The sequence below is a fragment of the Myotis lucifugus genome, unplaced genomic scaffold (genome assembly GCF_000147115.1).
Source record: "Myotis lucifugus unplaced genomic scaffold, Myoluc2.0 scaffold_583, whole genome shotgun sequence".
NCBI classification, from domain to species: domain Eukaryota; kingdom Metazoa; phylum Chordata; class Mammalia; order Chiroptera; family Vespertilionidae; genus Myotis; species Myotis lucifugus.
This window is the reverse complement of record NW_005871631.1, coordinates 394,436-418,719: the sequence shown is the minus strand read 5'-3', so window position 1 is coordinate 418,719 and position 24,284 is coordinate 394,436. Positions and strand designations below refer to the sequence as shown.

General features: G+C 54.3%; 4 protein-coding genes across 10 annotated transcripts in view; 2 read left to right on the top strand and 2 right to left on the bottom strand.

Moving 5' to 3' along the window:
• Positions 1-324: 324 nt before the first annotated feature.
• Positions 325-10,325, bottom strand: RAB3D (RAB3D, member RAS oncogene family). 3 transcript variants are annotated; one of them, XM_023745797.1, is made up of 6 exons: positions 10,144-10,325; positions 8,607-8,871; positions 7,842-7,960; positions 7,630-7,754; positions 2,943-3,135; positions 325-545 (listed from the first exon to the last, which is right to left on the bottom strand). In XM_023745797.1, exons 2-5 carry the CDS (start codon positions 8,832-8,834, stop codon positions 2,948-2,950), a joined length of 660 nt encoding a protein of 219 aa, XP_023601565.1. In that variant the 5' UTR covers positions 8,835-8,871; positions 10,144-10,325; the 3' UTR covers positions 325-545; positions 2,943-2,947. The 3 variants fall into 3 exon arrangements, with proteins under 3 accessions (XP_023601565.1, XP_023601567.1, XP_023601566.1); XM_023745799.1 differs by having other exon boundaries at positions 3,058-3,135; XM_023745798.1 differs by having other exon boundaries at positions 10,196-10,325.
• Positions 10,326-12,952: 2,627 nt separating this feature from the next.
• On the bottom strand, positions 12,953-15,302 carry TMEM205 (transmembrane protein 205). Its single transcript, XM_006104569.3, has 4 exons — positions 15,158-15,302; positions 14,577-14,685; positions 14,309-14,472; positions 12,953-13,320 (listed from the first exon to the last, which is right to left on the bottom strand). The coding sequence occupies exons 2-4, from the start codon at positions 14,674-14,676 to the stop codon at positions 13,015-13,017; spliced, it is 570 nt and encodes a 189-aa protein (XP_006104631.1). The 5' UTR covers positions 14,677-14,685; positions 15,158-15,302; the 3' UTR covers positions 12,953-13,014.
• A 207-nt stretch (positions 15,303-15,509) lies between these two features.
• CCDC159 (coiled-coil domain containing 159) lies at positions 15,510-23,038 on the top strand. 5 transcript variants are annotated; one of them, XM_014446874.2, is made up of 13 exons: positions 15,598-15,626; positions 18,444-18,562; positions 18,655-18,881; positions 19,539-19,572; positions 19,833-19,921; positions 20,011-20,092; positions 20,269-20,458; positions 21,044-21,111; positions 21,198-21,274; positions 21,569-21,690; positions 21,915-21,997; positions 22,695-22,808; positions 22,971-23,038. In XM_014446874.2, exons 1-13 carry the CDS (start codon positions 15,622-15,624, stop codon positions 22,973-22,975), a joined length of 1,215 nt encoding a protein of 404 aa, XP_014302360.1. In that variant the 5' UTR covers positions 15,598-15,621; the 3' UTR covers positions 22,976-23,038. The 5 variants fall into 5 exon arrangements, with proteins under 5 accessions (XP_014302361.1, XP_023601569.1, XP_014302362.1 ...); XM_014446875.2 differs by lacking the exon at positions 18,444-18,562 and having other exon boundaries at positions 15,510-15,626; XM_023745801.1 differs by lacking the exons at positions 18,444-18,562; positions 18,655-18,881 and having other exon boundaries at positions 15,510-15,616.
• An 807-nt stretch (positions 23,039-23,845) lies between these two features.
• The window catches only part of PLPPR2 (phospholipid phosphatase related 2), an 8,353-nt gene continuing 7,914 nt past the window's right edge, over positions 23,846-24,284 (top strand). The window contains exon 1 of the mRNA XM_023745810.1: positions 23,846-23,962. The gene's annotated coding sequence lies outside the window, so the exon portion shown is untranslated. The remainder of the gene's footprint in view (positions 23,963-24,284) is intronic.

The following is a 24,284-nucleotide window of genomic DNA, read 5'->3' as shown; positions in this document are numbered from 1 at the left end:
TGGGAGCCATGGAGGGTTCTGAGCAGAGGGATGTGACCAGACTCGGGTGCTCACAGGCGCCCCCTGGCGGCTGTGGTGGGGGACAGGCCTTCCTAGTTGCATTAGTTGGAGCAACATTATCCTCTCTGCCCTCCAGGCAGAGGCAGTTTCCAGGGCCAAAGCGGTGGCCTGGAGTTCCCGCTAGACAGCCCCAGGCCCGAGCCACCCTGGACTCACGCGGGATCTGCTACAACCGCATGGCCCTCAACCCTCTGCTTGGCTGTGAGTCAACTGCCCTCTTCCTGGAAGTCGCATTTCACTAATGGAAATAAAAAAACAACTGCATCTGGGCACAATGGCTTTAATTGTTTTTTCGTGTGGAGAAAAGTGCAACGTCTTTCCAATGGTCATCAAAGAATCGCTTACGCAGGAGAGCCACATCCAGGGCAGAAGTGAGCAGGCCGAGGGCTCTCTCCGTAGTGTTTTGGGATCATGGGGGAGAAGAAGCCAGTTAGCAGAATTAGCGCTTCCACACGGAGACCAAATTTCACCCTTTGCTTGTTTTTCTAAGTTTAGTTGGAGAGAATGACACAAGAACATGACCCCCAGAGAAGCCAGGAAAAAAAAAGAAAGCAGAACCCTAAACCACAGCAATCATGGCAGTTTCCCACCGAACTGCCTGTGGAAAGACAAGTTGCTAAAAGCAAATGGTAAGAAGGGACAGCACCCAGGCAGGACCCAGCCTCAGGCGAGGGCTCCCGGCCGGCTCCCGGCAGCTGGGGGGTGGTTTTCCCACAGCCTTTGGTTTATTTTTGTTTGTAAACTCAACAAGCCTCCCTGCCCTCAGTGACCCGGGAGGACATCAATTTCGGTTCCCCAGAGGCTATCTTGAGCGAACACTCCCCCCCCCCCCAAACGTCATGAAATAAAAACTTGCATTATTTTTAGAAGAAACAAAAATACATATTCTGCTCCTACGTGCGTCCCAGACTTGAGAGAACCCGGCGGCAGCTGTCTCGGTTGTTACTTGAAGCTGAACGGTTGAAAAACTCTGTGCACACAGAAAGCTTAGACCGAGTCAGATACACGATGCGGCCATCGCTGCATCACACGGCCGTGGTAATAGGCTGGTCCCTCTTGACCCACCGTTTTTCCTGGCAGCAGCTCGGCGAGAATGGACCGGCCAGTGACATCTTGACAGCCCGTGGTGCAACTTAAGAAGACTTTTAACTAATTTAATTTCACTTTTATGTTAAAGCAAGGAACATTTCTGATTTCAGATCTTCTCACTTCGTGTGTCTCCCAAAGCTTGGTCCTTTCGCCAGTCGTTTAACTTGTTGGTGTACAAAGATATCCTCACTCTGACAGTCTCAGGGCAGACCCGGATACGGGGCACGTAGGGCCCTCTAGAAACAGGTTCTATCTAGAGTTTCCAGAAAGGCGGGAGCTAATCTTAAACTTGAACCAGGCCTTCCCCATACCGCAGCGGAGGAGGCGGAGACCTTTAAGGCTACAGGAGGTTGTCTTGCCAGCAGGGGCTGGGACAGTAGGATTGGGGACACAAACTATCGGTGCAGGCTGTCCTCACAGTGTCTGTCAAGTTATGGGGTGTCGGTTGGTGTTCCAGGGCAGAAAGGGCCACTGAGCTGTACGGGGTGCGTGTGAAGAGGGTAGATCCCCAAACTGCACATAACCTCCCGCAGCAGGAGCCCGGGGCAGCTGGGAACCCGAGCCTCACCCAGGGAGACTGACCCCAGCCCATCCCCCATCGGCCTGCCACTCCCAAGCTGTATCATGAAGTGCAAGAGGCAGCCGCAGTTACACAGCCCTACCCTCTCACTCCTCCAGCCCAAACCCCAAACATTCCTGAGAGTGATTCCTCCGTTAGCAAAAAGAGGTCCCATCTCTGGGCCCCACCGATGACATGGCTCAGGACGCGGACCCTGGGTCTTCAACCGGTGCTCAGGTGAAAGAAGCCCAAGTCCTTACAGCAGAAAGTCACCAGCAAGAGAGGGCTATGGGAACATTGCTCAATTTCCTTCTCTAGCCGGATGTGAGATGTGGAAAGACCTTGCTTAAAACATCACCAAATGGGCCCAGGGAGGCAGGTTTGGGCGGGAGGGCCGGGGCTCCTGGCTCTGAGGTTAACTCCTGGCAAAAAGCCCCAAATGGTAAGGCCAGGGGCTTGGCGATTCTCTGCCTGGCTTAACACGGTACCTCATTCCAGAACTCAATCCCGGATCGGGGCACCATGGATTAGCCAAAACAGTGGCAGGGTCGTGGTGATGCGGAATTCTGGGGAAACTCAGAAGGCACTTCGGGGTCCCCAAAGCCAGGGGGTTCTGACCCCCTATCCCTCCCCAACAGGAAAAGCTGCTTTAATACTGTTCTCACAGACAGAGGATCTGCAGGCCAGAAGGGAGGGGTCTACCAGGGCCAAAGTCACCTCCCCACCTTGGAGCCTTGAGATCAGAGATCGACGGGCAGGCTCGGGATCAGAGCAGGGGACCCCGAGCAAGGAGCCTCCTTCCCCATCTCCAAGGATGAACTCGGAGAACCCGCATGGCGGGAGGAAGAAGGCTAACCCCTTCAGCAGCTCGTGAACTCCAGACAAGGCCCAGCACAGGACGGATGTGGACAATGGCTCGAACCCAGAAGGCACTGTGGAAGCCCCACAGGCTGCCCATGTGCGCCCGCTGAAACACCGGAAGGCAGCAAGCACGTGCATGTCAACATCCCCAGACCCTGCCTCTCATGCAGAGTCCTGGGGTCTGGAGCTTGCGACAGGGGCTGCTTGGGCAGCTGGCGGCTATCGTGAGGAAACGAGCCATGCGGGCAGTGAGGGGCAGCTGACAGCTGACAGGAGGGAAGGGGGGCGCCCTGAGCTTGAAAATAGCCCTTGTGGCTCATGCCTCAGTCACATTCCCTGCCCAGGCAGGAGGGGGTGGGTGGGGGTTGGGTACCCTCTCTAGCAGCTACAGCTGCTAGGCTGGGGAGGTGGGGCATCTCCCAAGGCGGGGCCTTTCCCATTGCTGCCCGGGCTGGAGCTGGGATCCAGGGACTCATTCATTTTCTCACAGATGACATCCACCAGGCGCTCGAAGACCTGCTTCACGTTGATATTCTCCTTGGCACTGGCCTCGAAGAACTCGAAACCTGGACGGACATAAGTGGGGACACCTGTGAGACCCTGCAAGGCATAGGTTGGGCTGTGGCATCATCCAAATCTGGGTTCCAAGCCCACTTCTGTCTGTTAAGCAGCTATGGGACCTTGGCTGAGTGCCTTAGTCTCTCTGAGCCTCAGTGGGCTTGTCTATAAAATGGGAACCATGTTCCTAAAAACCTGTGATAGTCCTGGCTGGTTTGGCTCCGTGGATAGAGCGTCGGCCTGCGGATTGAAGGGTCCCGGGTTCGATTCCCATCAGGAGCGCCTGCTCAGGTTACAGGCTCAATCCCCAGTGGGGGGCATGCAGGAGGCAGCTGATCAATGATTCTCTCTCATCATTGATGCTTCTATCTCTCTCTCCCTCTCCCTTCCTCTCTGAAATAAAAAACAAACAAACAAAAAACCTGTGACAGAAGCCCTGCTCTGAACTACCCTAAGAAGCTCTTTGTCCCAGGGCAGTGGCTGCAAGAGTCCAGGGAGTAACATTGTGGTGCCTAGAGGGATGGGTACCCACGGGTGGCTTCGACTTACCTTCCATGCAATTGTACTGCCGAGGAAGGTACCGCAAGGCTGCCCACAGAACTAGGAATTTATCTCGACTTCAGAAATGTTCTGGAAAATGTGCTTCAGACCAAGTAAAACAGAGCTGAAGACTGGCTTCAGCCTGGGCGGCTACCAGTCTGCCGTCCCTGTCGGGTTCCCCAGTGTCTGTGGAGAGTGTGTGATAAGTTCCTGGCCTATAGAATGCACTAAAAATGGTAATGGTGATAATAATAATAATTAATAATAATAATAAGTGCTTATATCATGTTTACTATGTGTCAGGCACTTTTCTAAGCGCTTTGCATAAATAAACATCTTTAATGATGCTCTGAGGTTCATCCTATTATAACCCATTTTATAGGTGAGGAGACTGAGGCACAGAGAGGGAAAGTCGCTCATTTAAAATTCACACAGGTAACACGTGGCAGGGCCAGGGTTCACACCCAGGCTGCCTTGCTTGAACAACAGTTAATATTAAATAAATATTTTTAATATAAAGAAAGCCCTAACCGGTTTGGCTCAAGAAAGAAAGAATAATAAATATTCCTATTGTACCACCTTGGGTCTTGGCTGGCTGACTCCTGGGGTGGGAGGATGTGAGGTAGCTTTGAGTATATTCTTAGTGACCATATTAACTTGCTTGCCCTCCCAAAGGTGGGAGGTGAAACAAATGCTTTGCTTAAGGCTCCTCAGCTACAAAAAGTACCAGTCAACCTGAAAATAAGGGTGTACAAGACGATCCTTCCTGCACCCCTAAAAGTTTGGTTAAGAATCTGCCTGCAGAGAACTATCCCTGAAAGGTCCCCGATGTGTCCCCACCTGCCACACCTGCCAAGGTGGGCCAGGAATTCAAACAAACATTACACACAGCACAGGGTAAGTGGGCCTCTGCCCCGGCACTTGTCATGCTGCTCTATAAAAATGTAATTGTAATTAAATAGTTAGGTCTGTGATTATAGGTTTCCTATCCGTCTCTGCTACTGGACCACCAGCTCCAAGAGGGCAGGATTTCTGTCTGCCTTGCCCACTCTGCAGCCAGTGCCCGGCACAGAGCAGGCATTAGGGAACTACTTGCTCAATGACGGGATGAATGGATGAATGATGAATGAATGAATGACGAATGAATGCTAGAGGCAGGATATGAACTCAGACCTTCTACTCTGAACCTGGCGATCATCAATGGCACCCCACTGTCTTCCTGGGCAAACCTGGCATTTCCTTCAAATATGCGTGGCTTCCCTCAATTTGAGTTCCTTTTTTTAAATATCTTTTTTTTCAGCATAAATATTTGCTAGAGAAAGCTAGAAACTGCTGAAAAGTATCAAGACAAATATGAAAGCCATTTGTAGTTTCATCACCCAGACACAATTACTACTGGTGTTTGATATGTAGCTTTCTACTTTTAAAAATACAAATATAGCCCTAGCCGGTTTGGCTCAGTGGGTAGAGCATCAGACTGCAGACTCAAAGGGCCCAGGTTCAATTCCGGTCAAGGGCACATGCCTGGGTTGCAGGCTCGATCCCCAGTAGGAGTCCTGAAGGAGGCAGCCAATCAGTGATTCTCTCTCATCACTGATGTTTCTATTTCTCTCTCTTCCTCTCCCTTCCTCTCTGAAATCAATAAAAAATTAATTTTAAAAATACTAATACATAATTGTTAAGTTTGGGTTTGTAGGTTGTGTGTGGGGGGGTTAAGTTTTTTTGTGTGTTTTTTTTTTTACAAAATTAAGATTAAATTCCATCTTCTGCTTTGTACTCTGGTATTTTAAACTTAATGACAGAGTGGGAAGTCTCCCCTCAGCCCTGTCACTAGATGTCTCTGCAAGAAGGTGTGGGCGACACCCACAAGTGCCCTAGCCCACGAGAGGACTCCCCAGGAAGTGAGCCCAGGCTAGAGTTCCCAGAAAACACGAGGGACAGAGGAGCAGGTTAAGCGACACCACGAGGGAGCAAAGAGCCAGACCTCAAATGGAAGATATTCCATAGAACAAAGACCCAGTTTCTCCAACAAATTGATGGCAAGAAAAAAGAGAAAGGGGACCATTATAGTCCAGGGGTCCTAGGACTTTTTCTGGAAAGGGCCAGAGAGTAAATATTTCAGACTTGGTGGGCCACCAGGTGCTTAGGGTTTTCTATGCAAGCATCAACAGTAGTTCCCAGTCATGCCAGCTAACACGCAGATGTGCCTATCACTGCTTCACATGTCGTAGCTCATTCAGTCCTCCCGATAACTCAGTGAGGTGGACTGTTACTATCTCCATTCGACACACAGGGAAGTGCAGACCCAGAGAGCTGGAGTCACCGGTACAAGATCACAAAGCGACTGAGAAATAATACAAGTTAATGTTCAACCGAGGCCAGCGTTTGCCTATTTAATCCTTCTAATAGCCTATGAAGTAGACACGGTTTCACCTGTTTCCTAGGTGAGAAAGGGAGGCCCTGTGCCCTCGGTCACACCGCAGTGGGTTGCAGACCGGGATTCTAGCTTGATTCTGGGTCCTTAACACGCCCTACCCTACAGTAGTTACACCACGTCCCTTTAAGGAAAGTCCTGGGGGAGTCTAGAATACTAGAATATTCCAGGACAAGGTCTTCATTGAGCTTAAGTTTTTTTGTTTTTTGTTTTTTTTTTTAAATATATTTTATTGATTTTTTACAGAGAGGAAGGGAGAGAGATAGAGAGTTAGAAACATCGATGAGAGAGAAACATCGATCAGCTGCCTCCTGCACATCTCCTACTGGGGATGTGCCCACAACCCATGTACATGCCCTTGACCGGAATCGAACCTGGGACCCTTCAGTCCGCAGACCGACGCTCTATCCACTGAGCCAAACCGGTTTCGGCTTCATTGAGCTTAAGTTTTGAATAGATAATTCATTCATCACCTGCTCCAAAGAGATAAACTGAAGAGTCCCCCTCCCACCCTGGTTTCCAGCCACCCAGTTTTCAGACACAAAAGTCACGTCTGTGACTAGATCCTTCCGTATCCTCCCAGAGTGCCTTTGGGCCAGTGGTTCTCAACCTTCTGGCCCTTTAAATACAGTTCCTCATGTTGTGACCCCCAACCATAAAATTATTTTCGTTGCTACTTCATAACTGTCATGTTGCTACTGTTATGAATCGTCATGTAAGTATCTGATATGCAGGATGGTCTTAGGCGACCCCTGTGAAAGGGTCGTTCGACCGCCAAAGGGGTCGCGACCCACAGGTTGAGAACCGCTGCTTTAGGCAAACTTAAGTATATGTTCTTATTCTCATCCTTTTTATTTATACACGAATGCCGGTGTTGGCCAACTTCAGAATGCAGGCCAAATCTGGCCCGTGGCCTGTTTTGTAAATAACGTTTTCCTGGCAGTCAGACTCATTCCTTGATGTATTGTCTATGGCTGCTTTCAGGCAGAATTGAATAGTTGTGAGAGGCCCGACGACCAAAAACATTTCCTCTCTGGCCCTTTAAGCAAATGTTTGCTGACCGCTGCCTGAACTAAAGGAAGCAGCCACAGCCACTGTTGTGCAGTTTGCTTTTACCTCTTAGCCACACAACCCAGAAACCTTGCCATGTTCACGGCCGCACAGCATTTTGCCACGTGAATATGCTTTATGTGCGAGACACCTGGGAGGCTGCCAAGGTTCCCCTGCCACCAGCAGAACTGCAATTTGACACACTCGCCGCTTCCCACGTGGGTGAGGATGTTTGTGGGGTAAATGTCCAGAAACAGTTTTCTGAGTCTGGGTTCCTAGGGCGGCAGCGGTCAGGGAGGGGGATCAATGGGTGAACCCCCTGGAATTAAGTGGAGAAGGTGGCATACATGTGGGCATTTTTCTGGCCAGATCCTCAAAGAGCAAAGGGTTGGAGACTGTGGTTGGACCTGGGATCTGAGCGTGCGGATGGGGGCTTGTTCTGGGAAGTCCAGGGCCTACAGCCCAGCCGGGCACTCACCAAGGTCATCGGCGAGCCTCTGGCCGTCCTCCGCAAGCACGACACGCTCATCCTCCAGGTCACACTTGTTCCCCACGAGGATGACCTGAGCATTGTCCCAGGAGTAGGTCTTGATCTGGGTGGCCCTGTGGAGTTTGAGGGCTGTGAGGCCAGAGATTTGGGGTTCGGGGAGAGGGCAAAGGTCAGGGGATCAGTAGGCAGCAAGCACTCACCAGTCCTGCACGGCGGTAAAGGACTCCTGGTTGGCGACATCGTACATGAGCAGGAAGCCCATGGCTCCCCGGTAGTAGGCTGTGGTGATCGTCCGGTAGCGTTCCTGCCCGGCTGTGTCCTGGGGAAACAGTGGGGTCAGCCGACTAGGGAAGGGTCACCGCACCCCTGCAGGGCCTGCCCCCACTGCCCCAGTCTGATGAGAGAAACATGGGCCTGCCTCCATGTCTGATGGGAGAGACATGACCCTGAGCTTGAGGAATTCCCAGTCTGAGGGGTCGGTGCCTCTCACAGACTTATAAGCCCCTTTGACCTCATCTCCAAGAACCAACGTAATGACCACAAACAGGAGCCACCTGGGCTAGAGGGGACCCTCTTGATGCACACACCTGGCGCTCGTTACCCTGACAATTGTTACCAACGGCTGCACCCTGGGGGTGGGGTGGGGGTGAGGATGGCTCTGACACCTGGCGGGCTCAGTGGGGGCCTCTGGGCTCACACCTGAGACGTACCTAAATCCCTTTCCCATTAGTCACTAGGACTTCTAACTGCCTTGGGTTACTGCTGACTCGCCGTCAGACCTCACAGGGCAGGGCGCATCCTCTCGTCCTGATGAATTCGCCTCACAGATAATACTCCCCTACTCTTCACACCTACTCCAGGCCCCCTCCCCGACTCTGGGCTCCTCTCTCACTCGGGACCCCTTCCCACAGCCCTACACCTTCCCATGGGCGTCCCGCAGGCCCAGGAACAGCGGCAGGGCCCACCCAGATCTGCAGCTTGATCCTCTTGTCGTGGCGGTAGACGGTCTTGACCTTGAAGTCAATGCCCACGGTGCTGACGAAGGCGGGTGTGAAGGAGTCGTCTGCGTAGCGGAACAGGAAGGACGTCTTGCCCACGCTGCTGTTGCCAATGAGCAGGAGCTTGAACATGTAGTCGAAGTTCTGGTCTGCTGCATCACGGGGGCTGGTGGGGGGGTCTCCCGCTGATGCCATCCTGGGGGGAAGCCTCCTGTGGGGGAGGCCTGGAGCCCTGCAGGGAAACAAAAGACAAGTAACCTGGGTTCAAATCCCGCTTCTGCCACTTGGAGGCCAAGCGACTCAGGATGCATCAGTTGCTCTCTGCAGGACTCAGAAAAGGGGGATGTTTGGCAAACGCAAGGGCCCAGGTTGGGGGGCGCATGGGGGCCTCCTCTGGCCGCTGAGGAACCAGACCCTGCGAAGGTGCAGGTGTGGACTTTGCCCCCTGGTGAGCAGCCAGTGTGGCCCAGGTGTGAGCTGGGGGAGGGGGCCTGCCAGCTGGATAGAGCCCCCCCTTCCCCCTGCAGGCTGGGTGTTGACTTTGGCAGGTGTCAGCCACCACCAGGGTGCCTGCCCTGCCCCCATCCAAGCTGAGCTTAATCCCCAGGGGAGGGGATTTCAGTAGGTTCAGCCCAGGGATAAGCCGAGCTCTGCCCTCTGCCCGGGCAGTGGGTACTGCCACCTCCTGTTTGTCAAAGGGGCCGGGCCCATTTCGTTCTGGATAGAGCTGACTCAGTCCAGCCCCAGCCCAGGGAGGCTGGGGTGATGGTCCTCAAACAGAAGGAAACCACCCCAGCCACCTAATCATCAGGAACCCTACTGCCAGGACCGCCACTCCTGGTCCTGTCCTTCCTGGCATCGTGTCCCCACAGCGGGGCTGCCTCACCTGGGCCCAGGACAGCCGCTCAGCCCTCGGGGCCTCCCTAGATCTCAGCTGCCCCAGCTGTCTACCGCCGCCCCCTGAGCCACACAGGGAGGTTCCAGAAGACCTGGGTGAGCGGGGGACACACCTCGCAAAGCTCTTTCTCAACTGCCTGTGGGGCTTCTTTCCATTTTAAAGGACACAGCCGGCCCCCCTTTCTGCCCAGCCCTCAGCCCCACCCCATGTTCCGGGAGAACGAGTTTGAGGGGAAGACAAGAGACAGGAAGCCTTTCCCCAAGCTGGGCAGGGCTGCCAGGCTGGGGCCCCGTCCCCGCCCCACCCCCAGCCCACCTGTCAGCAGGCCCCATCCTCCCTCGCCCCGCACTTGGTAAGGGTCCCGGGATCTGGCCCCTTCCCTCTCCGCTGGGTTTGGGGGGCCCCAGCCGGTGCAGGGTAGCTCTGGAGCGTCCTCCCATCACCATATGGTCCCATCTCCCGTTCCCAGCGGGGCTCCCGGAGCCGCCCGCGTCCCATTCTCGTTCTCCGAGGAGCCCAGCTGGGTGGGGGCGAGGGAAGAGGCGTCCCCCGCTGCCCGCCTCTGTTCCCCCGGGGCCTCCCCCAACCCCCTGGTCCCCCCCAGACCTGATGGGACGCGGAGGTGCGGGGCGAGGTGCGCTCCCTCCGAGGGGGTCACCTCGAGTGGGTCGTTGCCCGCGGGGTTTCCGCCTCCGAACTCACTGCGGCCTCGACCGCGACCGCGACCGCGACCCCGACCCCGCAGCCTCTGCCACCGCCGCTGCAGCCCGCAGCCACCCGGATCCCGCGCCGGCTCCGCCCAGGCGGGGAAGGAGGGGCCGCTCCCGTGGGAGGGGCGGGCGGGGCGGGGCCGAGTCCGGGGCGGGACTTGTGGAAAGTGAGGATAGCGGCTGGAAGCGGCGCCGCGCGTGCAGAGGTCTGGAGCTCACCCCCCAACAATAAACTACTTCGAGAACTCCTACTATGTGCAGAGCGATTGAGCGCGCGGATTCTGGAGCCAGGTTCGAATCCCAGCTCCTCTGCTTTCTTTTTTTTTTATTATTTATTTTTAAAATATATTTTATTGATTTTCTACAGAGAGGAAGGGAGACAGATAGAGAGTTAGAAACATCGATCAGCTGCCTCCTGCACATCTCCTACTGGGGATGTGCCAGCAACCCAGGTACATGCCCTTGACCGGAATCGAACCTGGGACCTTTCAGTCCGCAGGCCGATGCTCTATCCACTGAGCCAAACCGGTTTCGGCTCCTCCGCTTTCTATCCCTGTGACTTTGGAGAAGTTACTTAACCTCTCTGGGCCTCAGTTTCCCCAACAGTCAAATGATTGATGACAAGAGTCTCCCCTCACAGGGTTGTGTATGGGTTCTGGTCTGAATTAGTGTTTGTAATTGCAGCGCGCCTGACCCTAAAGTGGGCTCAATCCCTTCGCCAAATACTCTTAAGGGCCCTTGGAATTAATTTCCACTTTATGGATAAGGAAACTGAGTCTCAGGATCAGCTCCTTGGCCGAGGCCACACAGTATGGAAATTTGGCACACCCAGCCCTAACTGAGGTCCTAGAGTTTTCTTTATGCCAGCAGGAGAGGATCTGCAGTTATAATAGTTTAGGCTTTACTGGTGTTCAACTTCCAACAACTCCACCTGAAGCCACTTGTTGAACATCTCTGAGTACCACTGCTTCATGAGAACAGCAGCTGCCTCTAAGGACTGCCATGAGAATGAACAAAAATGACATGCATCAGTCAGGAAGGAGTGGCATGTGCTCAGTAACAAGCGGCCCCAAAACATTTAAGGTTTGCTTCTCACACTGGTCATTGTGGAGAAGGGAAAATGTGGCAAACCATGCACTGGCTTGTATAATAGTCCTCCCTTACCCAGAGCTTCCTTTCTGTGGGTTCAGTTACCCACAGTCAACCACTGTTTGAAAATATCAAATGGAAAATTCTGGGCTAAACAATTTCTCAGTTTAAAATTGTGTGCCATTCTGAATAGCATGATAAAATCTCGCACTATCTTGTTCCATCCAACCTGGACGTGAATCACCCGTGTCCACCATGTCCACGCTGTGGACACTCCCCACCCATTAGTCACCTAGTAGCCATCTCAGGTATTAGATCAAATGTCATGGTATCACAGTGCTTGTGTTCAAGTAACCCTTATTGTACTTAATAGCCCCGCCACTGTTGTCCAGTGGTTGAGTGTCAACCCATGCACCAAGAGGTTGCCAGTTCAATTCCCGGTCAGGGCACATGCCCAGGTTGCAGGCTTGATCCCCAGTGGATGGCGTGCAGGAGGCAGCCAGTCCATGTTGATGTTTCTCTCTCATGAATGTTTCTATCTCCCTCTCCCTTCCTCTCTCTCTAAAAAAAAAAAAAAAAAAAAAAAAAAAAATTAAAATTTTTTGTAGCCCTAACTGGTTTGGTTCAGTGGATAGAGCATCAGCCTGCAGACTGAAGGGTCCCAGGTTTGATTCCAGTCAAGGGCATGTACCTTGGTTGTGGCCACATCCCCAGCGGGAGGTGTGCAGGAGGCAGCTGATCGATGTTTCTCTCTCATCGATGTTTCTAACTCTCTATCCCTCTCCCTTCCTCTCTGTAAAAAATCAATAAAATGTATTTTTAAAAAAAATTTTTAAAACTAATAATGACCCGAAAGCACAAGAGTAGAGAAGCCATAAAATGCTTTAATTGAAAGTATGTGTGTATAGGAAAAAAACATAATATATATAGGATTTGGTACTATCGATAGTTTCAGACAATCATGGGGTCTTGGAATGTATCCCCCATGGATAAGGAGGGGACCATTGTACCCTTCTCCCTCTTTTTTTTTTTTTTAATCCTCATCCGGGAATATTTTTCCATTGATGTTAAAAGAGAGTGGAAGGAAAGGAGGAGGGGAGAGAGAGAAACATCGGCTCATTAATTGGTTGCCTCCTGCACGCGTGCCCTGACCAGGGCTGGGGATCGAACCTGTAACCGAGGTACATGCCATTGACCAGGAATCGAACCCAAGATCCTTTGGTCCAAGGGCTGACGCTCTCACCACTGAGAAAAACGGGCTAGGGTGTACCCTTCTCTTTGGAAATGACTATTGGGGTCTGTTTACATTTCACTGGCCAAAGCAAGACACATGGTCACCCCCAATTCAATGGGGTTGGAAATATGCTTGTCCCCTAGGGATCAGAACCAGCTATTGTTACAATAATATATGGTACCAGTATGTGCAATGATTAGCTCCATGCTTGGCACACAGTGGGTGCTCAACAAATGGGCACTGTTATAGGAAGAGCTTAGGGGCTGCAGTAGCTAACACTCCAAATCATCATGGGGAGTATGAACGGAGAAATAGAGGCCCTCGCTTCCATTCTTGTCCACCTTTCCCCCTGCTTCCCAGTTGGAGAAAAAAGCACAGCAGCCATTTCCAAAGACGGGTTTATTGAGATTTGGGGCGCCAGCAGAGACAAAGAAGCAGTGGGTGCTACAGGCTCCTGAGATTCAGGGCAAGGCCAGCAAGACAGAGCCCATTGCTCAGGAGGCAGCCCAGGTTGCAAATGGAGGACAGGCCATGGTAGCGGAAGAAGATCTGGCGGAGGGCACTGTACTTGGGATCCTGCTCCCGCAGCTGGCGGTAGAGGTCAGGGCCCTGGTGGCGGCCTGGTACCTCCCCACCCAGGCCCTGCTTCTTCTCCACGGTCTGCAGGGCCCACATGGCAGCTGTGGTGCGAGGCTCCAGCCAACGGGCATTGATGGTGGCAAGTGTGAGACTCAGGAACAACAGGCAGAGCTGTTGGAAGTAGTGGGAGGTGAGCGTGCCGGGAAGGCAGGAGGGGCCCTGCAGAGGGTCCTTCTGCACCCTCAAAGTCCCGAGGGGCTGGGGGACAGCAGAGGGTCAAAGCCAGGCCTCCCCCTCCTCCCACAACCCAGATTAGGGCCCCCCAACCAGAGCTCCAGCTCAAATAACCTGAAGCTGGCAGGAAAAGCACCTCCTTTATCCCCCCTAAAACCTTCTGAGTCTCCTCTTCTATGATATTCAGACTGGAAGTTTCCAGAACACAGCCTTGTCTCCTCTTTTCCCACAAACTGACGATATCTCAGAGCAGAACCTCTCTTCCCCAAATTGGAACAGCACAATAACTGTCCCCTCGTTCCCCCAAAATAGAGAGAGAGCCTAAGACAGGGTCCATCTCCTCTGTGGCCCCAGCCCAGATCCCAGAAGCTGACATTGGGCCCACAGGGAGTGAATAAAAAGCCCTTAAAGTTCTAGTTACCCATAATACTCTCTGGTCTCTATGGGATTATTCTTGAAACCCCTGTCAGGCTTTACCTGCCCACATATGAGGAACACAATGAGGGCAGTGGGAGGGCGGGATAGAGAAATATGAGATGCAGAGATGGTCGCTTGCCTGGTAGTTGGGAAAATGTGTGGATGGGGGTGGGGGACTTTAAATTCCCAGTCTGGCTCGTTTTTAAACAATGAGCTGGGGTCAGTGCCCCAGCCCAGCTGAGTCACCACCGCTTGGCAGCAGGCCCAACCAGAGGGAGGAGAGGGAGCAGCAGCCAGCAGACAGACAGGGGGAATAGGGTAGACAGGGCTGCTGGGGATGGCTGTGCAGGCTGGGTACTGCTCTGGGTATCCAGAGCCCAGCTTTGTATCCACCAGGAAGAAGGCACAGTTTTGTTGTTGTTTAATTCTCACAACGGAGGGCCCCTAGGTGCTCAGTGGGGTACTGGGAATAAGTCTTCCGAGGGTAGTGAAGCCCAAGTCTGCATACCTGGCTGGTCTCCCAGAAGGTGAGCTGAGACCAGGGGTGTTGTGGAAACAAGATGCAGAAGTTGACGAAGGCACAGCCCATGGAGATGTGAAAGTAGAATGGGAAGAGTTTGCTCTGCACGAGGCCGAAGGTATGTCGTGGAAGGCCTCGGAAGAGCAGGAAGCCTGTGGAGTGCAGGGGACCACACGTCCGTTAGGATACTCCAGGTCCGGCCCTCATTCCTGTCCCCGCCCTGGGTATCCATGACGTCCAGAACGAGGGTCCCTACCTGAGACGAAGGTCACCCATATTTGCATGCCCCAGGCCCCAGACAAGACCAGCAGATGGACCACCTTAGTCAGGCTTGCCGGGTTCCCGCCTTCCTCCATCTTGCAGGCCTGGGAAGGAGGTACCGGGTGGCTCAGAGCTTTACCTTTGGCCTTCAGCCCCTGGGAGCCTGCGCAAGGCCAGGGTCACCGCCAATCCAGCAGATATGCAGGGATGGCAGCCCAGGAATAGGGGTCGGGCCCTGCGACAACCCGACCCCATCTCTCTCAATGTCGGCCCTCAAGATCTCAGACTCTCTGGACCCCAACATCCATGCCACCTCCGACACCCCCAAGTTTCAGCCCCACCAGCTCAAGCTCATACCCCTAGACTCTAGAGCGTCTAAGATCACCTCAGTGACACTCAAATATCACCTCGGGGTCCCAGTTCTAACAACAAAGAATCCTGCTCCCATAACAAGATCCAGATATCTATATGAAGGTCCCCAAAGCACCCCGGCTCCATCTAATCCTGGGAAACCCCCAAATCTCATCCCGAAGACACCGATCCCGCCAGTAGGAATCGGACTTCAACCCGCAATACCCAGGCGTCCGAGACCAGAGGCGCCGGGGCCGATCTTGGGGGCCAGCGGGCTGGGCTCGGTACTGCACTCCCGGGATCCCCACCACCTCTCCTCGTGGGACCGAGAACTCGTCCCGCCTCCCAGCTGAACCCGAAGCCAATCTAATCGTAATCTGCTGCCTCCTGTACCGCCCCATTGGATATGGACTAATCGATTAGCAGAAACCTGCCTGAAGCCCCGCCCCTCTCCGGGATTTTACTCAATTACGCGGCGGCTCCCAAGATCTGCGGAAGCGGGAAGGCGCCAATGAGGCCTTGGGTTGCAACGGAGGGGCGGGGCTAACGTGCCGGCCACGCCCCTCTCTGTGACTCCGCGTTTGGGCTCCGCGCGTTTTAAAGTGATGGTGTCCCCACAGGATCAAATTTCAGCGTCACAGCTGGGGACTGGCTTCGCGGTTCCTGATGGGAGAGCATGAGCAGGTGCTATGTGGTAGGTGGGGGTGGGAAGGGGTCGGAAGCCTGTGGGGCGCAGGATTCAAGGCCCGGGGGGCGGGGCCCAGGTTAATGACACCCCGCCCTCTCCCCAAGAATTCTCCCTGGAGGGACTTCGGGAGGAACAGCTGATGTGGGAGGGGAAGGGGGTTCTGCTTGCAGGTGGCACTCAGAAATGGGTCTTCCCTCCTCCAATCCTCTCAGGGCTCCTATATGAGTCCCAGGTCCCAAGTTCTCAGTGTGACATTCAAGGACATACACTGAGTTTCCCACTACTGTGTGCTCAGCACTGGCATGGATTACTCTACTTAATCACAGCAGCTCAACGATGTGGTAGTGACATCCCGTTTTTAGAGTTGGGGACACTAAGGCATGGGGAGGTTCAGTAGCTCTTCCAACACCACACAGCTAGGAAGGGGCAGGGCGAGGACTTGAGCCCACACCATCCAGCCAGAGCGTGTCCACTGCCTCTTGTGTGAAGACCGAATGAGTGCTGATGGTGGTGCCCCGCGCTCAGTGAGGTACTCAGAAAATAGGAGCTTAAAAATGGACCAAGGGCCCTGGCCGGTGTGGCTCAGTTGGGCGGGCATCCTCCCGTGCACTGAAAGGTTGCGGGGTTTTCCCTGTCAGGGCACAGGCCCAGGTAGCGGGCTTGATCCCCAGTAGGGTTCATGAAGGAGGCAGCCGATCCATGTTCCTCTTTAACATCAGTGTTTCTTTCTCTCTCTCTCTCTCTCTCTCTCTCTCTCTCCCCCTTTCCCTTCCTCTCTCTCTGAAAATCGATTAAAAAGGATTAAGGGCCCCAGCCGGTGTGGCTCAGTTGGTTGAGCATGTCCCATGCACTAGAAAGTCAGCAGTCCCCGTCAGGGCAGGTTCGGGGTTGTGGGCTGGATCCCCGCTAGGGGTCGTGCAGGAGGCAGCTGATCGATGCTTCTCTTTAACATTGATGTTTCTCTCTCTCCCTCACCCTTCCTCTCTCTCTCAAATCAGTAAAGACATATTTTTTAAAAACGGGTTAAGGAAGCTTTTACAGAGCAGATGCTGAATAGGGTTTTGAAGGGCGCATAGCAGTCTTCTAGGACTGGGCAGAGGACGGACACTAGAGGACTCAGAAAGGCCTGTAGAGCGTGGCCTTTCTGTCTGAGTGTGACCCAAGGCAAGATCCCCTGCACCTGGCAGTTTTTCCAGACAGCTCTGTCCCACATGACTCCATCTGTTCCCAGCCCCACTTAGCATGGGCCTGGGCCCCCATTCAGCTAATACCTATTGAATAGATGTGCCTTGCCTCTCCTGTTCACACACTATGGCTCCCATTTATCTGGGGAACCAGGTCCAAACTTCTCTGCTTGGCTTTCAATGCCTTGCTTGAGCTGCCCTGCTAATCTCCTACTGTTTCCTCTTGGACTCTGCCTCCAACCGGCCTGAATTTATCATCACAGAGCACATGGTTCCACACCTCCAAGCTTGGTACATGCTCTTTCTTTTCTTTTTCTTTCTTTTTTTAAAGAATAGTTTATTGATTTTTAACAAATATTTTATAAATCTATTTTTTATTGATTTCAGAGAGGGAGAGAGAAACATCCTATATAATAAAGAGGTAATATGCAAATTGACCCACAAGATGGCTGCGCCCACAGCGGAGGCGGGGTTCCCATAACGAGCCATAATGAGCGATCAGCAGGGACCTGAAGCTGTGTGGCACCAGGCCGGGGTGGGGGACCTGAGGCTGCGCCCCTCACCTGGTGGAGCTTGACAGGGGACCTCAGGCTGTGCCCCCTTGCCCAGTGGGGCTTGACGGGGGACCACAGGCCACGCCCCCATGCCCGGCAGAGCTTGATGGGGGACCTCAGACTGCGCCCCTGGCCCCAGAGGGGCTTGAAGGGAAACCTCAGGCCATGTCCCCCACCCGGGGGGGCTTGACAGGGACCTCAGGCTGTGCCCCCCATCCCAGCACCAGGTCAGGGGACCTGAGGGTGCACTGGGGGATCTGAGGCTGCACCCCCCACCTGGCACCAGGCCGGGGGACCTGAGGCTGCACCCCCCCTCCCAGCAGGGCTTGATGGGGCCCTGAGGCTGCACCCCCTACCCGGCGGGGCTTGACAGGGGAACTGAGGCTGCGTCCCCTGCCTGGCGGGGCTTGATGGAGGTGGGGCTGGCCAGGTCTGGATCTCTCGCAATTTCAAGGTGCATGCAGCTGGGCGGGGACTTGACTCTGGGTCCTGTGGTGTGCCCCAGACTCTGACAGGAGGAAGATTTTCATATACATTTTACTAATTTTCTTTCATCTCTGACACTTCTATTATAGAGAAAGGGCAAATAGCAATATTAAAATATTTCCTCTAATTCCCTTTCATGTGCATGAATTTCGTGCACCAGGCCACTAGTCAATGATAAGAGAGAATCATTGATTGGCTGCCACCTGCATGCCCCCAACTGGGGATCTAGCCTGCAACCAGGGCATCTGCCCTGACCAGGAATCTAACCAGAAACCTTTTGGTGCATGGGACAACGCCCAACCAACTAAGCCACACGGGCTAGGGTTGCACATGCTGTTTCCTACCAGGGCCCAATGTTAAGATTTTTTTTCTTTTAGACTCTTCTGAGACCTCACTTTCTCCTGTGGGGTCTTCTGGGTCCTTCTCACTGCCCATCCCAATCCCTGGGGCTGGGATCATCTTTTATCCTGTTCCTACCATAGCTGGAGGCCCTGTGTTCAGGGCTGAGGCCTCTGTGAGGTGTCAGGAAGGGTCTGGCAGTGTCGGGACATGGGGGCTGGTCTCAGTGCAGCCCCCTGTCCTGTCCTTCCTACTCGAAGCGACCCTGTTCTGGCCGGCCTGCCCCGGGACTCTGACTACTCTCTGCCCTGCTACTGCTCATCTCTGTCGACCTCCAACTTGTGTTCGCTTGATCACAGCAAGTGTGACAAGTACTGGGGTTCGTTGAGGGGCTGCTCCAGAGCTGGGGAGCTGGGAGGGGCTGAGTGCTCTGAGCTGGCCCTCAGGAAGCCCTCGTTCACCCACTCCCAGGTACTTCCTCAGATAAGAACTTGGACTATACCATTTACTGGTCCAGCACTCCAGAACCAGAGACCTCGGGGCCAGCTGCTTCAGAGAACACAGTGACAAATACAGACTGGAAGCCAGGGAGGGACTCAGGGCCTCAGTCGCTTGGGTCTCCCCACTCCCCCAGCTCAGACTCACAAGAATGCTGTAATGACCAGGAACTTGTGAAGAAGCATCCGAGTGTCACTAAGGTTACCCACACCCTGGAACACCCTTCCTGCTGCCCCACAATCTATTGCTGCAGGGCTTGGTTGGGGGGACAGGGAGGTCCTCAGCACCCAGAACACCTCCCAGTGCTCAGCAGGCCTGCAATGAATATATCTTAATGGATGAGGGAATGAATGGAATGGATGTGGGATTGTGTGTCTTAGTGGAGTCTTTTCTGTAATTGTCTCTGGGTATGACTGCTGGTGTGTCTGGGTCTGGTTATGTATCTGAGATGAGTGTGCATGGATGCCCTGGGTCTTATGACTTGGAGTGCATGACTGTGTTTGAGTTTATGTAGCTGTGGTTGTTCTGGGATTACCCATGGCTATGTGTCTGTGCTATTGGTGCTGCCTGCAGACATTGTCAATGTCGTTTGCCCCTGAAGAGGAGGGCCATTTTCTGAGCCCAGTCCAGAGAGAGGACTTTGCAGGTGCATGCTGTCAGGGGCAGCCCAGAGGCCCACCCATGTAGGGTACAAGCCACAGGAGTGCACTTCTGAGCATGTGCGGATATGCCTGCACTCGGGGTCTGGGACACCCAGAACTCAGCAGATTCAACTCATGTCCAAACACTGGGTTGGGGGGGAGCAAGGAGGCAGCCCAGGGGTGAATTTCTACTGCCCTCATATTCCCCTATCCTAGAAACCATTGGAGACCAGCTCTTCCAAAATCAAAGGTGAGAACCCTCCCTCCTAACAAGACTGTGTGTGCAAGACCTGCTGGTTCCTTCTTCCACCCTCTGCCCCAGCCTCTGTGGAACCCTGCCATTGCTGCCCGCTCAACCCTGCCCCAGCATCAGCTGCCCCTTGCCCCTGACCTTGCCCTCTATCCCAGTCCCTGATCTTGACCCCTACTCCAGCCTCTACCTCAGGCTCTGTGATCCCTGCTCCTGCCCCCACCCTTCCCAGCTTGGCTGACCCACACTTCTGCTCATAGGTAAGTCCACCATGATGATTCCTGACACCCAGAAGCTCCTGCAATGCGAACTGGAGTCACTCAAGAACCAGCTACAGGCCCAGACTAAGGTTAGCCTCCTCAGCCAGCCCTGGGCCCAGCAACCTCTGTCCCTTTCTCCTCCCCATCCTGCCTCCAGGCATGACCTCTTCCCCCACAGGCTTTTGAGTTCCTAAATCACTCAGTGACCATGTTGGAGAAAGAGAGCTGCCTGCAGCAAATCAAGATCCAACAGCTTGAAGGTGAGGACTGGCCTGAGGTCAAGGTCAGGCCGGGGGCTGTCAGGGTCAGCTGGGTCAGAGTGAGAGCAGTGGGTGAGTCTGGATTCAGGCTTGGGATCCAGCCAGGCTAGGGCAAGTGGGTTCAAAGCTGCGCTTTGTGTGATTGGGCCTCAATCAAGCTCCCACTGTTTCTGAAGAAGTCCTGAACCCCACGAGCCAGCAAACAGAGGGGAAAAAATGGAACATGGATCAGGGACAGCGGGAGCTATATGGGGCCCTGGCGCAAGGCCTGAAGGGGCTACAGAAGACTGTGCGGGAGAGTGAGGAGGTGCAGAAAACCCGCACTACCCGCTACCTGCAGCTGCTGGCCCAGGAGATCCGAGACAGGTGAGTGTGCCAAGGGGGGAGGCCTGGAGGCTGTGGGAGGGAAGGAAGCCCAAGATGGGGAAAATAGGGGAGGCCTGAGTAAGGATGATGGGGGGTCATGGGAGGCTTAAAGGACAAAAGGAGCAGATGGTAGGGGCGAAGACAGGTTGCAGTGTTTGTGTGTGGGGAGACTGGGAGGCCAGAAGGCAGGGAAGACAGGAAGCTGGAGGTAGGCTGGGAAGGAGGTGGGAGGATCAGGGAACTGGGGGGTGGAGAGGTTGATGGGGGCTGAGGCTGGGAATATGGGAGGTCAGGGGTGAGGAAGGTAGAGAGATGGAGGCCAGGCAATAGGAAGCTGAGGGAATGGGAGGCTGGAGGTCAGGAGGAGAGGGCTGGGGCTGGGGGAGGAGAGGAGGGGGAATGGTAGTTGGAGGGTAAAGGTGGGTGGGCAACTTGGGGAGGGGTGGAGCCTGGGGGAAATGGGTGGTTGAACAGATGGGAACACGGGAGGCGGAGGAGGTTTGGAGAGGCAGGTGGGCAAATTGTGAGACCAGGAGGCCAGGGACTGGGCAGGGGCTGTGGGCCTAGGCTGCATTATCCCCTCAGCAAGAAATTCCTGTGGGAGGAGCTGGAGCTGGTTCGGGAGGAGGTGACCTTCATCTATCAGAAGCTCCGTGAGTGCCTGGAGCCCACGGGGGTGGGGGGAAGGGTGGGGGTGTCCTTCTGCTGCCTGGCCTCCCTGAGCCCCCGCCCCTCACAGAGGCACAGGAGGAAGAGATCACTGAGAACCTGGTGAACATCCAGAAGGTGCAGAAGACCCAGGCGAAGTGCCGCAAGGTGAGAGGGGAGGACAGGGACCCCACATGGGGTGGGGACATGGGGATCTCTGCCGGCCTCCACCATTGGACTGGAGCCAGAAGGCCTGGACATAAATCTCAGCTCTGCTACTTACGGCTGTGTGACTGTGGGCAAGTTTCTTCACCTCTCTGGGCCTCATTTTCCTCTTCTGTGTAATGGATAAAACACACACATCCCTACCTGAAGGGGTAGCTGCATGTCATGGTCACCTTGCACCGTCATTTTATTACTACTGCTCTTCTCTCTTCCCCCCTACCCCTGTCGGAGCCCCAGGTCTTGACCAAGATGAAACAACAGGGGTGTGAGACAACCAACTGGCTGGAGACAGAGGAGATGCCATCAGGAGGGAATGGCTCTTGGAGGAGTGACCTCCAGAAGGAGCTGAGTGACATATGGTGATGCCCAGCCCCCACTCTGACTTCTGACCCCTGACCCTCATCTGCCCTGCCCTGCCCCCAATCTGATCAAACAGTGACCACCAGAACCTAGAAGCCATCTGAGTCCAGACCTCCATCTCCAAGCAGGACTCTCTTCCTCCTCTGCCCCCCTAACACCCCCGTGCCCGAGCCTCAGGCAGTCCAGAGTCACCTGGGGGCCCCAGCTCCCCATCTTCCTACAGGTCCGCCGTGCATACGCTGCAGAACTCCTTTGATGGCTTCACCATGTCCTCGGGAATCCGCCCCAAGACTGGGAGCCTCCGGGGTGAGAGGGACTGAGCCATGCTCCAGGGTGGGTGGGGTCATTCTCCAGCTTCACACATGGAGGTCATGTTCAGAGGCCATATTTGGAGGTCACATCTGTTGAGTTTCATTTTTTTAAATATATATTTTTATTGCTTTCAGAGAGGAAAGGAGAGGAAGAGAGAGATAGAAACATCAATGATGAGAACGAATCATTGATCGGCTGCCTCCTGCATGCCCCCCACTAGGGATCAAGCCCGAAGCTCAACCACTGAGCCATGTCAGCTGGGCGGGTTTCATTTTTTTTAATAATATTTTTTCATTGATTTCAGAGAAGAAGGGAAAGGGAGAGAGAGATAGAAACATCAGTGATGAGAGAGAATCATTGATTGGCTGCCTCCCTCATGCCCCCTACTGGCGATTGAGCCAGCAATCCAGGAGGAACTGCCACCCTCCTGGTTCATAGGTTGACGCTCAACCACTGAGCCACACCAGCCAGGCCACATCTGTTGGATTTTAATCTGGGGTCACATTAAGGAGTCCCTGGAGGTTTCATCTAGGGGTCACTCAGGGTCACCTGGATGTTTTTTAAGGACCATTGGTGTAAAATTTAAGTGTCACATTGGGTCACATTCAAGGGACATGATCAAGGGACCCTGGTTCAAGGGTCACATTCAGGGTTCATGCATGGAGAGCCAGAATGGCACCTGTCCCTGCAGGCTACAAGGGGCACAGATGCCTGAGTCCTCCGCTTCACTCTTGGGACTCGGACTCGGACTCGGACCAGGACCGTTCCCAGCCACCCTTCAACAAGAGCCGCTCCTTCCCATCAGGTGTGGCTCCTCCCCTGCTCCGCCCACCTTGCCCCTCCTGACCAGCCCTCGAATCCCACAGTATGGACCCTCCCAGCTCCCAACCTGGGCTCCTGCACCCTGACTGCCACCCCTGGGTCCCCTGGACCAGACCTGGCCCTTACCCATCCTGTCTCCCCACAGCTTGAGCAGCCGGGTTGCTCTCCACGAAGACCCCTCCAGAGAGAAAATAAACTAGCCGAGACCCTCCTCCACCTGTGGACTGTTGCTCCTGTTGCTTCTGTGCCTGAGAATGAGCCACCCCCATTTACTCGCCAGTGTTGGGGCGGGCATGGAGATCCCAGGGGCTGTTGGGGATGTATGAACTTAGGGTCAGAGTACAGTGTGAGGCCAGATTAGTATATGACAAGTCCTGGGTTGCTCTGTCCAGATATGAGTGGCTAGACATGCGGTTTCACACTAGCCACCAGCCTTCCTTTCCAGGGGGCTTTGGCGATCTGGCCCTACTGCCCAAATGGGGAAACCGAGGCCCAGAGAGGGAGCGTGGTGGCCCAGGTCATGCTCTGACACTCCGCCCTCCTCTTCCCCTCAGCGCCTACCCTCACCCAAAGTCCTCCCTCTTTTTTTTTTTAATTTGTTTACTGTACACTACAATTAAGGTACTTGTTCTTTTTAAAAAATTTTTTTATTGATTTCAGAGAAGGGAGAGGGACAGAGAATCAGTGATCGGCTGCCTCCTGCATACCCTCACTGGGGACCGAGCCCGCAACCCGGGCATGTGCCCTTGACTTGAATCAAACCTGAGACCCTTCAGTCCGCAGGCAGATGCTCTATCCACTGAGCCAAACCGGCCAGGGCCAGAGTCCTCCCTCTTAACCTCCATCCTTCATTCCCCCTCAATCTGCTCTAACACGCCCCGCCCCAAAGAACAACCGAGGCTCCGCCCAGATCATGCTAATAAGACGTCTCGATACCCCGCCCACTGTGTTATGCAAATAAGGCGCCCGAGGCCACGCCCCTCGCTCCTTCGCGGAGTCTGCGCGGCGCAGAGCCGGGCCGACAGCATCTCCATTTGTGCGTCCACCCGCCCGCCTGCCAGGCCAGCAATCAGTCGGTCCGGCCGCGCTGGTGACGTCTAGGCGAACCCGGAGCTCAGGTGGCAGAGCCTCTACCCGGTGAGGGGGAGGGGCCTGAAGTGTCCCTTGTAGCCCTTCTTTCGGGCTTCGACCCTCGGTCTCTGTCTGGTCCGGGTTCGGATCTGTGGGTCCGGTCCCCTGCGGGTCCAGCGTGGGAAGGGGGAGGGGAAGCGAGGAGCTTGGGGACCGGGCTGGGGAGGGGGCATGGGAGGGGATCTGGGCTTGAGAAGCCAAGAGGTGGTGGTGAGGGTGACTGGGATTGTATGGCTGTAATGATATGTCAGTGTGTGGTTGTGTAACTGTCATTTTGTGTCTGTATAGCTGTGATTGTGTGGCTTCTGAAGTGTGTGTGGTGTGTGTG